The sequence below is a fragment of the Branchiostoma lanceolatum genome, chromosome 5, assembly GCF_035083965.1.
Source record: "Branchiostoma lanceolatum isolate klBraLanc5 chromosome 5, klBraLanc5.hap2, whole genome shotgun sequence".
Taxonomy (NCBI): Eukaryota; Metazoa; Chordata; class Leptocardii; order Amphioxiformes; family Branchiostomatidae; genus Branchiostoma; species Branchiostoma lanceolatum.
In genome coordinates, this window is record NC_089726.1 from 2,565,304 (window position 1) to 2,580,866 (window position 15,563).

Sequence of the window (15,563 nt, forward strand, 5' to 3'; positions counted from 1 at the left end):
AAAGTAAATGAAGAGCGTCTGTTTTAGTAGAAAAAAGCTATTGTAGCTGAACGTCTTCATGTCTTCACTATCATCGTCGTCCAACCTTTATCTACAGACAGAATGCAATAAGTTATTGGTCTTTCGCCGGAGCTTGTGTATGATAAATGTAGTATCCTTTTCTTAGCAGTTCTATCCGTCTTTCTCAACAGTGATAGCTGTCCCTTTGCAACCGTTTTGACCGTACAAAAGTTTCATAAAAAGTCGATAGTATGATCAGAACTGCCTGCAGTTTCTTCTTCGTCTTTTGTTTTCGGTTCAACAATCAATCGTTGATCATTCCACCGCATCGGGCTGTCAGTCCTACCGAACACACGTCGGTGGCCTGTAGTGCAGGGTAGTTCCGCTAGAGGACGCCCCTGCGCGGACAAATCCAGTCAGGTTGCCCAGCCACCTTCTTGTCTTGCGGCCCTCGGCTGGTTCTTCATGTTCTTGAGCGGTGACGCTGTTTGCCGCGTGTCCGCCGAACATGGGCCAGACCGACGCCAGCACTCGCCCCAGCTTGCTCGGCGGGATGCTGCTGTCTCCCTGGCCGCCTGGGCGAACCTCCGGCTCCTGTAACACGAATGAATGAATGTTTATTAACGTGTTTTGCGATCTCGGGTCGTCCAGTCCACATCGGGCTTATATGGATGAATGGACTTTATTGCTCGACAATTGTGCATGGCACAATGTACGGCACCAATGACAAAGCAATTAATACTAAACTAATCTATTCTAAAAACTACAACTGCAGGAATATGGACGTAAATAAGGCTCAGAGAAAGTCTTCATGAAAAATGCAGTCAAGTCAAACCAAATAAAACACAAGTTATAAATTATGAAAATCATATATATATAAAATCAAAAGGTGATAATGATAGCATAGCAGAAAGGGCGTGGTATCACAAAAGGTGTTATACTCAGTTAAAGTTATAGTTGAAATGACTTGACTAAATCAGCGCGGGATCAATAGGAAATAAGCAGGTGAATGTAAGAGGCATTACATAGTGGAGCAGTGTTAGACAATGGTGTAGTCTTCATCGACGGCTGCAGACAATAGTTTTAATTACTTAGTGAAGTTGTTGTCTTTGCCGACTTCTACAGATTAGTTGACAAAGCACAATTAAACCAATTAAGTAATAAACACAATAACGAAAACAAAGACAACGTGGCGCCGCACTCAATTTACATATTTGCAGCGCCGCTTAGCATGAATGTAGAAATAACTCTGTCAAAGCAAGGAAGTTTAAATGATTTAAACCTCCTTGAGTCCTTGGTCAAAGTGATGCTTAGCTTAGAAGAAGTAAGCAAACATTGTATGTACATATGGCTTCCGTCGGCCAACATTGACCATGGTAAGACCCTAATTCACATCAGCTATGGTTAACCATTGAGGTTCAAAATCCTTGGGCGGCTAGGCAAGGACGTTATATAGGTGTCCTTGGGTTAAGCAAACATTGGTGAAATGAATACAATGCTATCTGCCACTCACATAGCAAAGTGACAATGGCAGGGTTGACGTAAATATTCAGTCAGGTGCGCTTTGTCTGTCCATTAAAGGTGAATAGTTGGATAATAGAAACAAAATTGAATCTAAAAGGAACGAGTGGAGAGTTACAGAAAACCAAGATAAAGATCACGTTGTGTCAGGATTAAGTCTTGGTCTGGCGCTTGTTTCGACTTTCACGTTACGTTTTCATTTGACATTTTTACAGGTGAATGAGAGAAGCCACCCCCCACCCCCAGCGTCGTGATTTCGGGTGATTTGAAGATATGAGAGAGAAAAGACAACGGTTCTTGGTTTCCAGGGTTATGTTCCAGAGGCACATATACAAGGAGGCATACAACATTTTCCCAGCAACGCCCTGAAAATTTTTCGTCTAGCTCGGTAAAACTCTAGAGAGACCCCCCCCCCCTCACACACGCACACAGACAAACACACACCTTTGTGATACCCCGTTCGGGTGCTTTGAAGGGGGAAGAGAAGAAACAGTAGTGACATTTACGAGTATTTAGACTGGCGGTGCGAACGGGATAACACAACCAGATCCTGCTAACGAGACAGACTATCGCCATTATCACTTACCTGTTTGTCCACGTTCATTTTGGTGCGAAGTTGAATTTCAAATCTGATCAGAGAGATCTCGCAATTTATGCCTGCGGCAGCGTGACTAACTTTTGTACAGCAACAGTAATTCTGAACTAAACAACGTCAACACTTTAGATAAAACGCCCAGTCAGAGCTATTTCTGTGGTGTTATAACACCGGGGTTCCCGACAAACTTGGGGATTTCCGAGAGTCAATATCTAGCAACGTATGACGTAACCTTAGACCGAACACCACCGTTACACCTGTTCCCTACCCAGTAAATAGAATGAATAGTATGCCAAATGAGCAAGCCTGCCATAATGGTACAGTTTGAAACTTCGGAAGGCGACTCCCGCTACAGATTTCCTATAGCTAGACTGCTAACTGTACTGAGTTTCCCTAGTCCTATGGACGGGCCAACTAACTCCTCTGCGTATTTTATTCAGTCTATGTGGCCAACTTCTTCTATGTTTCCATCAAACTATGGAGTCTGGTAGATACTAATATTACAACGTACCTTCCCAGCCGTCTGTTTAGCAGTTGTAGGCTCCATGGCGTACTCTTTACTCTTCAACCCAACCAACTTGGCGGCGGTTCAGACGCTGAATGAACGCGGCCGGTGCGTCGCGTCTGTCTGACGATGTTGTTTGTTTACTGGGTCTCCCCACCGACCTGACCTTGTGACGTCACACACGGTGACCTCACTACTCGTCTCACCTTTCACTTCCGTACACAAAGGGTGACCTTTGACCGCACAGGTGCTTTTTTTACCGTTACAATGTGGAAAGGAGAGCTGTTAGAAGTAAAGTTTCTGTCACTTATGGGCAAATGTCTTCTAGTTGAAGAGAAACAAGTCTTCATCAATCACCTTGAATGTTCTGGGTGTTCGATTTAGTCGGTAGAAACCACATTTTCGGTCCTTAGATTAGAAACCGCGCGATCCCAATGCCGGTGTTCGAATGCAAGGCCTTGTTAGAAAACAGGACGCTACTGTTTTGCGGCCATGAAAACATTTCGCCAGACGTCTTCATCTACCGCTCTGCTAGAACCATAGCGAAGATGTGAAGGGAGAGTGTCCTTTGCTGTATGAAGACTCTGTTATGTAACTTATGTACAACGACACGTTCTTGACCAGATAAGGTCAACATACAACTAACAATATGCATATATAGTCGCGCTGAATAAGATTGAAGACTCTTGTGCTGAAAGCATCTGGTTTGAATCATAGTTTATTGTACAGTATTCATCAACAATCATCATTCATCAACCATTCTGACTTTCACAGTTGATTCCATTTTGTGAGCACGTCTGGTAAAGGGCAAAAAGTAAACAACAAAAAAAACACACACAAAAAAAACACAAAACAATGACGACACTCCATCCAGCATTACACATCACCCGAACAACATCGGTTACTGTTTTGTACATGCCCACCTTCACATGTTGAACAATAAAATAATCTGTTAATCAGGTATCTAATGGCTTTCTAAAAGAGGCAATTCAGCTCTGTACTATGGAATGTGTCATCGAATCTTACATTAATGCTAATCATAATTTTACATTATCCTTAATACATGTAGCCATAAAAGATATCGATAAGGCAGCGGCATACAATCTCAACTGACCTTCTCATCATAGAATCGCAGTGTTACATTTTATACTCTTCTGTCTTTCAGAGAGCGTTTGGTGCCTCAAGATATTCACATTGTCCATTAATTTAGGCATATCTTTAAAAAAATTACTCACTGCTGACACGGCTATCTATAGAATAACCTGAGACCTGCCAATGTGGCCAACGGAACTACCCATCCCCTGGCGGCCATGCACCCATCATGAATAAGCAAAGGCCAACCCTTTTCTTCCGGCTTAACGACCGGGAATTCCTCATTCTCAAGGAACACCACAAACTTGTTGTCTCTGTCGCCGGAGAAGAACACCACCTTCATGAGGGGGCCGTGCACGGTGATTTGGGCGTCCTTCCAAACCCAGCTGGGAGTCCGGGATTCGTCTGTGACCTGCGCCATGGCGCGCTGAAGGAGCTTGCGACGAGTTTCCGTCATGAGGTCGTGGTAGTCACGCAGGAAGCTGGCGATGCTGTCGTGGTTGATACATGCGGAACAGTCGATCTCCACGTCCTGTGCATACAAAAGAATCGAACGCATTGTTGGCGTATTTAAACCAAAAACTATAGATAAACAAAACTTTGTATCCATGATAACTTAATGAGGACATTGACATAGTCCAAGTGGATGCTTTACCATTTAGTTTTCAAAATGATAGTATGGATTTCACATTGACCGAATTTGTCATATCGTTCTTCTACAATGTCTTCTGTCAGATTGAAATTGACAGGAAATATCAATCCTTAAGCTGCTAGGTTTTCTACCCATTACCTGCTGTCAGTGCCAGCTGTGACCGGCACGTGGCCAATGTGAATTGGTGAAAGATAGATGTACATTTCCAGCCTTAGATAGAAACGTTGTTTGCCATGAATCGATGTATAAATCATAAACAATGTGTTACTGGAACTTACAACTTTGCTCAGTTCGGAGCTTGACGGAAGAATCTGAAGTCGCCGTATGATCTCATCAGCGATGTTCGGCAGCTCATCAGTAACATCGTCTCTCTGCAGACATTTTGCACTCAGCTGTTTCAATGTGGGGGAGTATTTACCAACTAACACACTGAATGCCTCGAAGTTGTCATTGTTGGCATCGACCCAAATGGGGAAAACACGTTTATTGTTTTTCACACATGTTTCGAACTCGAGTTTTGGCCAGTAGGGTTTGTTGAGGAATGATTTGCTGACGACAATGACAGCAAGCTCTAAAGCTTCGCTTGATAAGGTCGAAATGATTCTGTCGCGGATAGCTTCACCGGGCTTAAGGGATACGTCATCGAAAAAGATATCTTTCTCGGCCAACCCTTGCTGCCGCAGTGTGATGAAAAGAGGGCGGACAAACCAGTCTTTGTCTTCTCCTGCATGGATGATGAACACACGTGGATCTACAAGAGAATAACAAAGGAATTTATTACTTCGTGCCACACATATAAGTACTGATAAGAAGACTCATGTGTTCATTTCTAGAAAGAAACGTATGCCTACTTGCACATTCCTAAAGCTCCTAGATTTACGTAGCGTGGTGTTATTCTACAATTTACAGTTCATTTAAGAGCCTCAGGAATACGTGGTAAGTGTCGCACCTGAACGTGAACTTGCCATGTCAGTGTCCACGAGCAGTGCAGGGGTGATCTCAGAAGGAATTTTGTTTCCCAACGCCACTACGGAGCTCCCGGCATCAGAACCTGGGCTGCGCAACGCTCGTGGTTTCTGTTTTTAGGGAATCACAACAATGACGTAGACCTCGCTGGTGCTGAAGGTCGATCCTTATAAGAAAGAACGAAAACGTATACGTATCATAGTCACGAAAACAAACAAGATGGCATCAGGGTAACCAAGTGACGTAGCTTGAGTTGAGGCAAACTCTTTCACTTTCGTAACTGAACATGATATCCTGGGACCAGCCATGACCATGTTTTTTTTTCATAGCGGGTGTTTATATTCAGCCATGATCCTACAACATCAAGTTATGTTAAGTAAATATGAATCTTGACGAGTCTCAGGTAGAGAAAGCCAGCAAAGAGTTTTATGTCACTAGAGCTCAAGTAGTTTGTCTGGCCCAGAGTTAACGGTACAAATAAAATGGCGGGGTTAGACAATAGCGCCTACGCACAATGTCTGGCCGTGCACAAACCACTTTATTCGGAGGATATACTGGAGTAAAGAAATGTTCATAAAAGTATCATTTTTGAAACTACCAAATTATAAAATACTTACTTGTAAATAAAATGATAGCGGCTCGACTGGAATGGATGAAAAAGACCGCACAGGCTAGGCCTCAGGCACAGGCATGACTCTTGACTGTGCCTCCTACGCAGACGTTTTTCCCCTTTGACGTGCCTGTGTATTTTGGGACGGGGAATCCCCACCGCAAATTTGGCACACTCCATATCAAGCTGAGGGGTTGAAATATTCTTTCTCAATGTCAAATTTAGCATCAGCTGATTTCGTAACGAGTTGTTTGAATGCAATCATAACCATGGCCTTTCACTGACGAAAAGCGTTTCTGCCGCCACAGTAAACAAGACTATAAAACAGACCTCACCTGCAGAAAAGTTAACGGCTGGTGAAAGTTAAAGGTCTCATTCGCATTACTCCGACAAAGACAGACTGATTTGTTCATTTTCCATGGGTTGATGATTACATTCAATTTTGACCCCTGTCTATATTGCCATAGAGCCACAAACAAACGAAAAAAAACAAAAAAAAGACAGAACAACAACACAAAAGCATACTATAAACCATGATGAAGGTAAAATTTCCTTACCGTAATGTTTTAAAAGTTACACGTATGATTTACTCAAGTGCTGCAAGAATGAAATCCCTATCATCTACCATTAAGGGTTATTGTATTTTGAGGATTCATGAACTTTCCTTACTAATCATGTAAATTCGCTGCACAACGTACTCTCACTTCCAAGGTTATCTACCACTCACATATTTTCACGTATTTGTACGGCTCATGATTTATGACCTTGGGAATTTGCATATATATATATATATCTTACCGCCTGGACTGCGTCATACGCGAATGCGAAAACGTCTGCACTGGACGGTGCAAATTCCCAAGGTCATAAATTATGTACATATTCTCTACCAATCACCGGTCAAATTATCTTTGAGGGGGTGGACCAGCAAATATCTCGTGTTAGAAAGTTCCTGATGCAGGCACAAATTAACTGTTAGCAACACGCATAATGGAAAGTCCCTGACACTTGTTTTTCTCACCAAGTTACGACATTGGAAAGTCCCCAGGTCAACAGTTATGCACACAACTTCCACCAACCGCGAGCCACTTAGTAGCTGAAAACATCACGTGATGGAAAGTCCCCGATGTCAGTAGTAACTGTTTATCTATTACTCAACGGAAAGCCCCTCAATGTTAGCAAACTATTCACCAGCTGCGACGATCTGTAGATCGTTCTAGACAATCATTTGGGGTCCATGTTAACTTACGTAATCAAGTTTTTTTTTGCAAAAAGGACTTTATGAAGGGAGGTAGTCATGAACATGTACCTACCGTGTGACTCATTGGGTACTCGGAATTGCGTCACTTTGACCTTTGAGTCGGCGCGTTACTACCACGAGAAAAATTACCCTAAAACATGGACAGACGTATTTGTTGATTTCAATTTGCTGATAACCCCTGTCTAAATAGGCAATAAAGGCCAGCTATGGGCGGGTGAAAACGATGATACGAAGAACAGAAGCATCACTCAGCAAATACGTCAATATGCACAAATGATGCAATTTTTTGTGTACGGCCCGTTTCCATATGATGCAGTTATATTAGGGCAACTATGTATACGGACAGATACGATATTGTTATCATTTATTTACTATTGTTATCATTACCTTCATTGTTTTCATTATGATCATTATTATTATTTCTATATGTTGATATTTCTGTTTGTATTATCAGTTATTTTATGTACGCAGGGCCCCTCTGAAAAGCAGTGGTAACCACTGAGCAGGGCTACCCTGGATAAATATGACAGAATAAAATAAGATAAAATAAAATGATAAAGATTTGAATACAAAGAAATGTGACGGTTGCAGTGCGATATATTGCAGATATACATTTATATAGCCATACAATTCCAGCATTTTCCTTTACGTTCCATGTATGTGTTACTCGGGTTTACAATGCATAGCAAATGGCATGTAAGATCTTTGAATTCAGATGAAATTTCACAAGGGTATAAAGGGATATGGCACCAACTCAGCATAGTTACCCTTTTTACATACATGTCAATTAGAGATATTCCTAAGCTTGCACTATAACAGATACAAAGGGAATCAAATCCTTATTTGAATGGTCTCAGTCTTTGCCAAAAGGATGACATACATACTCTATTGAAGGAAATAAACTGCTCTTTGCTCTGTTTACGCCAAAGTGTTTCATCTTCATCTTATCAGTTTTAAACGTAAGCACGTGTTATTATAAGAAAGTAAACCACAATTTGTGTTATTTCCTAATTCAGCCATGCATTCAAAGTGTTAATTAACCGAAGTTCTTCTCAATCCGATTCATTTCTTGAAATATGTATTGACCAAAACGTTTTTGTTTGTAGTGTCATTTCTTAACGTGCCTTTATTGACTAGGATCTAATACTGCATGCTGATATTTCTGCTGAAAAGTTTGCCTTACATCATATTCAGTATCATATTGCCCTTTCTTCGCCATCTGTCATGATCAAGTTTTGCTTGTATCAGAATCTCAACATTATCTGCATTGCAAATTACAGAAACGTCGTCGGCCAGGAATCACTGCCCAGGAGCAGTTTTCAGGTTTGTCAAGATGCTCCCTAAAGCTTTCATGCCTACTTCACCCACGATAGCCCCAGCGACCTTAGCGGGCACCTCTTTTACGGTGCTCCAGATGGTCACCACGCCATCGCGGAACCAAAGACGCCAGCCCTTTTCCTCCACTCGTTGGATCGGGCTATCATCTCCGGTCATATGCACCACGTACTAGTTGGTTTTGGCTCCAGAGTAGAACACCACCTTCACGTTTTTCCCGTTGACTGTGATTTGCGCATTCTCCCAAACCCAGCGGCTCTCGCTCGTGACGAGTGTCATGGTCTCCTGCAGCAGCCTGCGATCCACGTCGGCAAGAGTGTCGTGATATCCATACAGCACTCCTGAGACGTTGGTGTGGTGAATGTGTGGGGAACAGGGCACCGTCTGTAAGTCCTGTAGAAGTGAGAAGATTAGATGATGATTATAAATGGTTTTAAATAGAATTCTGATTTGATACCTTTTTTTTTACAAAAGTACCTCATGAGTTAAGAAAAAAAACCAGGATTTAGAATGAAATGGCTCCGAAGTCTTGCAAGATGTTTTGATTTTCTCTGTTTTTTTTAAAGATTTATCTTATATGTTTAGATTATTTTTAAAATTACAAATTAAACCTCACCAAAAGCGTTGACTGATTCTCACCACCCTGGTTGCAGAAGTTGTCATCTGCAGCAGATACACCACTCCACATTGCTGTAGTGATAGAAACGAGTCTTCATGACTCAAACGTTCACTTTTGATAAGCAGTTAAAGTGAAAGTGGAAGTGCAAAATCAAGCAAGCAGATTGATCTCCAAGCATATGGCGAGTTTTTGCAGAACGTGCCCAACGACAAATACACCACTTGTAATGTACGAAAGACGTAGAAAGACCTACAAAAACAATACTTGTATACGTATTGCAGTCACACCCAGAGTTAGCGGTAGAAATGAAATGGCGGAGTCAGACAATAGCGTCTACGCACAATGTCTGGCCATACTCACCCCACGTTTTTGGTGGATATCCCGGAGTAAAGGAATCTTTCTTAAGAAAGTATCAAACTACCGAATTATAGTCTACTTTAATACTTGTAAATGCAATGGCAGTGCTTGACCTGAAAAGGTGAAAAAGACGACACAGGGCAGACCACAGACACAGGCTTGACTCTCGACTGTGCCACGGCCTACGCACTGGGACGTTTTTCCCCTTTGACGTGTCCGTGTATTTTAGGACACGACGGGGAATCCCCACCGCACAGTCCACTTTTTAAATGCTGAGAGATTATAGCGTTATTTTTTAATGTCAATTTTGGGATCGCTAATTTCCTAACGAGTTGTTGTTTAAATATGATCACAACGATAGCCTTGAGGGGAAACCGCAACATTCACTCATCAAAAGTGTTTCCGTACGCGTCGTCACTGTAAACAAAACTATAGAAAAACTTTGACCTCTGACCTCACCTGCAGAACTGAGTCAGGCGGAAGTGAGGAAAGGTGAACTCGCAGCTGGAAAAGACGCGAGGCGAACAGAAAACGGGTTGTCCTCGTCATCAGTTGAGCTAGATCGTCACTATGGGGAACCTGATGGTGTCATCGCCTCCAGAGAAGACCATCGTACACAATAACGAGGTAGGTAGTGTTCAAATGCACCGTTCATGTCAATCATGATGTGTTGTGTCAAGTAAGGCTTGTCGCGGCGACTGTTCAGCACTGAGCCGGGCTTATCTGATCCTTGCAGTACAACGCGGCCCGTTGTAGCGGGCTAGAATCTACCCCTCCCCAGATCAAACCGGTATGATCTTAAGCCTAGCCCGGATAACGGTTATAAGACTGTTGTAAGATTGTAAGAAAGAGAAGCCCTGCAACAGTCGCCGTCCGGGACCAATATCTGGGCATGAGTTATAATGAGATATACATACATGCCAAGTATTTGTATACCTTTTTTCTGTATATTTCGTCTTCCTGTATAAAATTCCAAAACACCAAACCATTTACCATTCACTCAATTGTAAAAACAATGCATATCTGTATAGCCCATAATCGTAAAGTTCGGGCCACATGACCCACAACTATAGGCTAAATTTTGGATTGGCATTGTAGTTTCGGGAGTGGGGAACGCCGTCTACCGTTCGATAATCGCACTCTTTTGTTACTCGCTATTGTCATTTTTGAAAAATAAAGTTGCGATATCGTTAGTGTGTTTATGTGTCTTGCTCAAAATCCTATTCGGAAAGTCGTATGATTTGCGCTGACAAATGGGCTATACAGATATGCGGAATGTACAATAAGTGCTCAACAGGTGAGGTGACGGTGTTCCGTGGTGCGGCTTATCTGCAGGCGAAATGACGTTGTGTTGTTCAATTCAAAGGTCCCTCTGAAATTCTCTTGAAAGTTTCTGAGTTTCTTAAGTTAAAATCAAACCAAGTCAAGGGTATGTCAAGTTTTTGTATGTACTATCAGTGGAAGATTGAATCCCCAGGAAGGTAAATGTATGATTTGTTTGGGCAACGGCAACTTAACCTTTATTGTATTAGTGACAATGGTTATAGTTTTTCTTTTGTTGTATAGAGACCCTAGTGTTTCAATCTCTGTCTCAGATTGACACGCTACGACACACCTTTTTCACATTTGATAGCACGTTTATTCAATATGTGTCCATCATTCTGATTCAATGGCACAGCAGCCCTGACACATCTACATTGCTGAGGGGTGGAAAGATTCGTATCAAACATTTTTTCTAAAGATATGACTGGTTTTATACTGGATTATGGCACAAGCAGCACAGCGATGCTTTTTTAAATTTGTGACTTACGTTACAGATAGAACATCTAGCTGCATAATGAAAATGTAAGTAAGATATTGCGCATGATTGTCGGAGTTGAGAGTACACTCAGTAAAATCATAAGTCACGTACTCGCAGGCTTGGCACGAGCTAGCAGACTTTGGTAACATTTGTGTTACTGAGGCCTAATGTTGACATTAGCACGTCGATTTGTGTACTGGGATCTGCAGTTTAAGTTGACTGTTGTCCAGTTTGTGTGTTACCCATTATAGAATCACAGCCATTTTCAGTGCCTCAGGATATCGACGTTGTCCATATGGCACACCTTTAAGCCGTTCAAAGGATATTTGTTACACTAAGAAAACCAGCCAATAGCTAACTTTGCCAAACCGCCCGTGAGCGCGCCAGCTACCGTACTAGCAGCAGAACTTATCCAACCCCAGGCGGTCTTAAACCCATCCTTGACCCACAGACCCCATCCCTTCTTCTCAACCACATGGGTCGGGCAATCCGCCGAGTCCAGGTGCACCACGAACTTGTTGGTCCTGTCGCCGGAGTAGAAGACCGCCTTCACCTGTTGCCCGTACACGGTGATTTGGGCGTTCCTCCAAACCCACTGATTCTCGCTTGTGACGAGTGTCAGGGCCTCCTGTAGAAGCCTGCGGTCCTTGTCCAGAAGGCTGTTGTGGTTGTTGTAACGGAATCTGGCGACATCCGAGTGAGTAATGTACGGAGAGCAGTTTACTTCATCCTCCTGTATTGACAAACAGGGGAATTCTGATTACATATGTTTCTCAAATAATCTTAGGGCTTAGTTACCCTTTCTTTAAACGCAAGGGACGATCCTGAATCTATACATAAGCAGTCATGTAGGGCACATTTCAAAAAGCAATATAGAATAGCTCAGTTTGTGATTCAAATATTTCACTGAATGACGATAAGAGTTGTGCGTGAGGTTAACAGTCAACCATAGCTTGACTCTTCCTTTGGGGACAAGGGTCGACAAGGCGTCGTGGACGAATTTTCATTGTAAAGTGTGAACCATTTTTCATGTCTTCCCCTTGCAGTCTTATGCATAGCTTTAGCTATAGATTTGGTACAATATTGCACCCATTTAGGCGTTTTTATTAAGTTACATCATCAACTAGAAAGCGCCTGCAATAGAAAGCGGAAGTATCATTTTCGCATTCAAAGGTAAAGTCTCACCAAAAGCTTTCGCAACTCTTTTCCGCAACGGCTGTAGAAGTTGTCGCCTTCCTTGGCACAATTGCCGCACCCGGAACAGAAAACCAGCCCCATTGCTTCAATGGTGACAGAAATTGCCTGTTAGAAGTTAGCTACATCAACAGGTCTGGCTGCTTGGACTTTCTGAAAGACTTGGAAATTTTCGAAAGACTCGGAAAGTCCCCCGGTAAACATTTAGTCACACTCTTCCAATCACAAGCCAGACGACGACATGTAAACATCACGTCGCGGAAAGTCCCCGCCTTTGGACGTTTTTCCCCAACTATTTTTAGAGACCTGTTACAAAACTTAAAGTAGCTCGTCAAGAACTTTTAGATTCTTCCCATCCACGAAGTCATCATGGGTAACTTGATGGTATCTTCGGGACAGAAGAACATCGTGCACAACAATGAGGTGTGTAACCCCCCCCCCCCCCCCCCCTTCGTGCAAGTCATAGTACGTGTGTAACACTTTCATTTTCTGCCTCGTGAACAACGTCACCATGTTTGCTCAGTCATTATCCCACCTCACAGGTCCATCGAGAGTAGGCTGTGTCGTGAGATTAGCTGTCAGTGTTGGTACGGTTTCTGTGGGCATCTTTTTCCATGTTTTACTTTTTCCGATCGCTTTTCTTCTAGGAAGAAAGCAGCATTGACAGAATTGCATCATATTCATTGTGATGTTAGATAGGTCAAAGTGTGTCGTATTTCGAGTGACTCATCAGCTTTGTATAGAAGTCGGGAAGTCCCAGGGTCAAATGTCAATGACTCGCTATCTACCAATCACAAGCCTTTGGTTTGCCAGGGGTAACTGTAAACATACATGGAAAGCACCGATGTACATCGGAACTATAAATACAAAGGTTACGTGTCGGGAAGTCCCTCACTCTCTGAGTGCGCCTGGCGGCCATTCACACAGACAGGTTACACTACGGATTGCAGGTCGTTCTTAACTCGTCTTAACGCTAGGCCAGTACACCGACATGGGCAATCTTATGGTATCATCGGGCCAGAAGACTATTGTGCACAACAATGAGGTTTGTGTTCGCTCTCTTCCTGGCTTGTACGTTTCTGTGCGGGAACATACTGCTCTGGATCATGAACCATCACGCAGAACGTCACCATGTTTTCATACCTTAATCATGTGTACCAAGAAAAGATTGCGAATAAACATCGGTCGAGGATGTGCCAAAAATAGGCTAAGCCTCTGAAAGCTTACCCGCCACCCCCCACTTGGGGCTCTCCCCCTCCCCTCCACCCCCACCATGGGGCTTTCTTTGTGTAAAACACCTACTTGGTTCAATACTCAAGGTCATGTTATTAATGTTTACTCGGTCAATATTGCACAGTTCTGACGCTACAGGTGTATGTAGGGAAGGCTAACAAGAAGGAACTTCAAGGCAGTGTATGCCATGTGTTACTGTTTGTAGTGTCAACAATTGGAAACATGAAAGTAGTACTTATTCTGCAAATGCGATAACAAGGTAACGAGTGGGTGTCTTTTCAGTACCCATGTTTTTTTTTCGATTTGTTACAGGTCGAAGTTCAGGAAATCAACAAGGTGGTTCTGGGGAAGCTTATAGTGAAGCATGTCGGGAACGAGGGTTCGGAGGTTACAGAACGAGAGAAGGTTCTGAGACAGATGCTACAGAGGGTCATCACCGAACTGGAAAGGGAAAAACCAGAAGTGAGTTGTCTGAGATTTGATGTTGTTACCTTCATGAAAAATGAAGGTATAGTTTTGGTACAGTCTGTGTATGTGTTTGTGTGTTTTCGGATGTTTGTGGTGAGCATGACTCAAGAACCTCTGAATAGATTGTAATGACACTTAGTATGTAGGCAGGTGTTGGAAAGGCGAACTTTAAGGTTGAATTTAGGCCTTCTGGTGTGTGACCTCGGTACTGCAGTAGAGATTATATAACCTTCATCTCGTTCCCAGGTGTGGCGTAACGCGGAGCTGGTGATCTATGACATGTACAGGAACGACTGCACGGTCCGGGCGGGTTCTGTGTGTGTTCCTAAGGTTATATCATGTTTGTCCCGTCCCCAGGTGTGGCGTAACGCGGAGCTGGTGATCTATGACATGTACGGGAACGACTACACGGTCCGGGCGGGTTCTGTGTGTGTTCCTAAGGTTATATCATGTTTATCTCGTCCCCAGGTGTGGCGTAACGCGGAGCTGGTGATCTATGACATGTACGGGAACGACTACACGGTCCGGGCGGGTTCTGTGTGTGTTCCTAAGGTTATATCATGTTTGTCCCGTCCCCAGGTGTGGCGTAACGCGGAGCTGGTGATCTATGACATGTACGGGAACGACTACACGGTGCGGACGGGTTCTGTGTGTGTTCCTAAGGTTATATCATGTTTGTCCCGTCCCCAGGTGTGGCGTAACGCGGAGCTGGTGATCTATGACATGTACGGGAACGACTACACGGTGCGGGCGGGTTCTGTGTGTGTTCCTAAGGTTATATCATGTTTGTCCCCAGGTGTGGCGTAACGCGGAGCTGGTGATCTATGACATGTACGGGAACGACTACACGGTGCGGACGGGTTCTGTGTGTGTTCCTAAGGTTATATCATGTTTGTCCCGTCCCCAGGTGTGGCGTAACGCGGAGCTGGTGATCTATGACATGTACGGGAACGACTACACAGTCCGGGCGGGGCAGGCCGAGAACAAGTTCGTGGTTCACCTGGACGGACAGGACGAGATCAGACTCACCTGTACCGACAGGAGCAGCAAAGGATTCTTCGGGTGGTTTCGGGGAGGAGGCGGCAGCAAGGCTAAACCTAAACCTATAGAGGCCTCTAAACAGTGACTAACAGGACAGTAGAACTAAACCTACAGAGGCAGCGCCTGAATATTGAACTTCAGTTTTCTTATGTTGTCATGAATTACTTATAGAATATTTAGCTGTAATCTCTTATTATCATAAAGGCTTCTTCGGGTGGCTTCGGGGAGGAAGCAAACCGAAACATAAACCTATAGAATCAGCACCTGAACATTGACTTACAGGACCTTTTAGTTTCATTATGACAAGACAGAAAAC

At 43.4% G+C, this 15,563-nt stretch overlaps 3 protein-coding genes and 1 pseudogene across 5 annotated transcripts in view; 1 reads left to right on the top strand and 3 right to left on the bottom strand.

Annotated features, from left to right (window-relative positions):
- Positions 1-3,321: 3,321 nt before the first annotated feature.
- LOC136434394 (uncharacterized) lies at positions 3,322-6,131 on the bottom strand. Its single transcript, XM_066427184.1, has 4 exons — positions 5,949-6,131; positions 5,315-5,497; positions 4,644-5,116; positions 3,322-4,245 (listed from the first exon to the last, which is right to left on the bottom strand). The coding sequence occupies exons 2-4, from the start codon at positions 5,331-5,333 to the stop codon at positions 3,868-3,870; spliced, it is 870 nt and encodes a 289-aa protein (XP_066283281.1). The 5' UTR covers positions 5,334-5,497; positions 5,949-6,131; the 3' UTR covers positions 3,322-3,867.
- A 1,647-nt stretch (positions 6,132-7,778) lies between these two features.
- On the bottom strand, positions 7,779-9,721 carry LOC136434396 (uncharacterized; annotated as a pseudogene).
- Positions 9,722-9,778: 57 nt separating this feature from the next.
- LOC136434398 (uncharacterized) overlaps positions 9,779-15,563 on the top strand; it is a 38,656-nt gene continuing 32,871 nt past the window's right edge. The window contains exons 1-3 of one of the 3 annotated variants that reach the window (XM_066427189.1): positions 9,814-10,137; positions 14,051-14,200; positions 15,114-15,362. In XM_066427189.1, the coding sequence (XP_066283286.1) occupies positions 10,081-10,137; positions 14,051-14,200; positions 15,114-15,332 (426 nt within the window). In that variant the 5' untranslated portion in view covers positions 9,814-10,080 and the 3' untranslated portion in view covers positions 15,333-15,362. Of the gene's footprint in view, positions 10,138-12,805; positions 12,929-14,050; positions 14,201-15,113; positions 15,363-15,563 lie in introns of those variants that run through there. The other 2 variants (XR_010755740.1, XR_010755741.1) reach the window with 2 other exon arrangements.
- On the bottom strand, positions 11,001-12,634 carry LOC136434397 (uncharacterized). The gene is made up of 2 exons (XM_066427187.1): positions 12,497-12,634; positions 11,001-12,044 (listed from the first exon to the last, which is right to left on the bottom strand). Exons 1-2 carry the CDS (start codon positions 12,587-12,589, stop codon positions 11,646-11,648), a joined length of 492 nt encoding a protein of 163 aa, XP_066283284.1. The 5' UTR covers positions 12,590-12,634; the 3' UTR covers positions 11,001-11,645.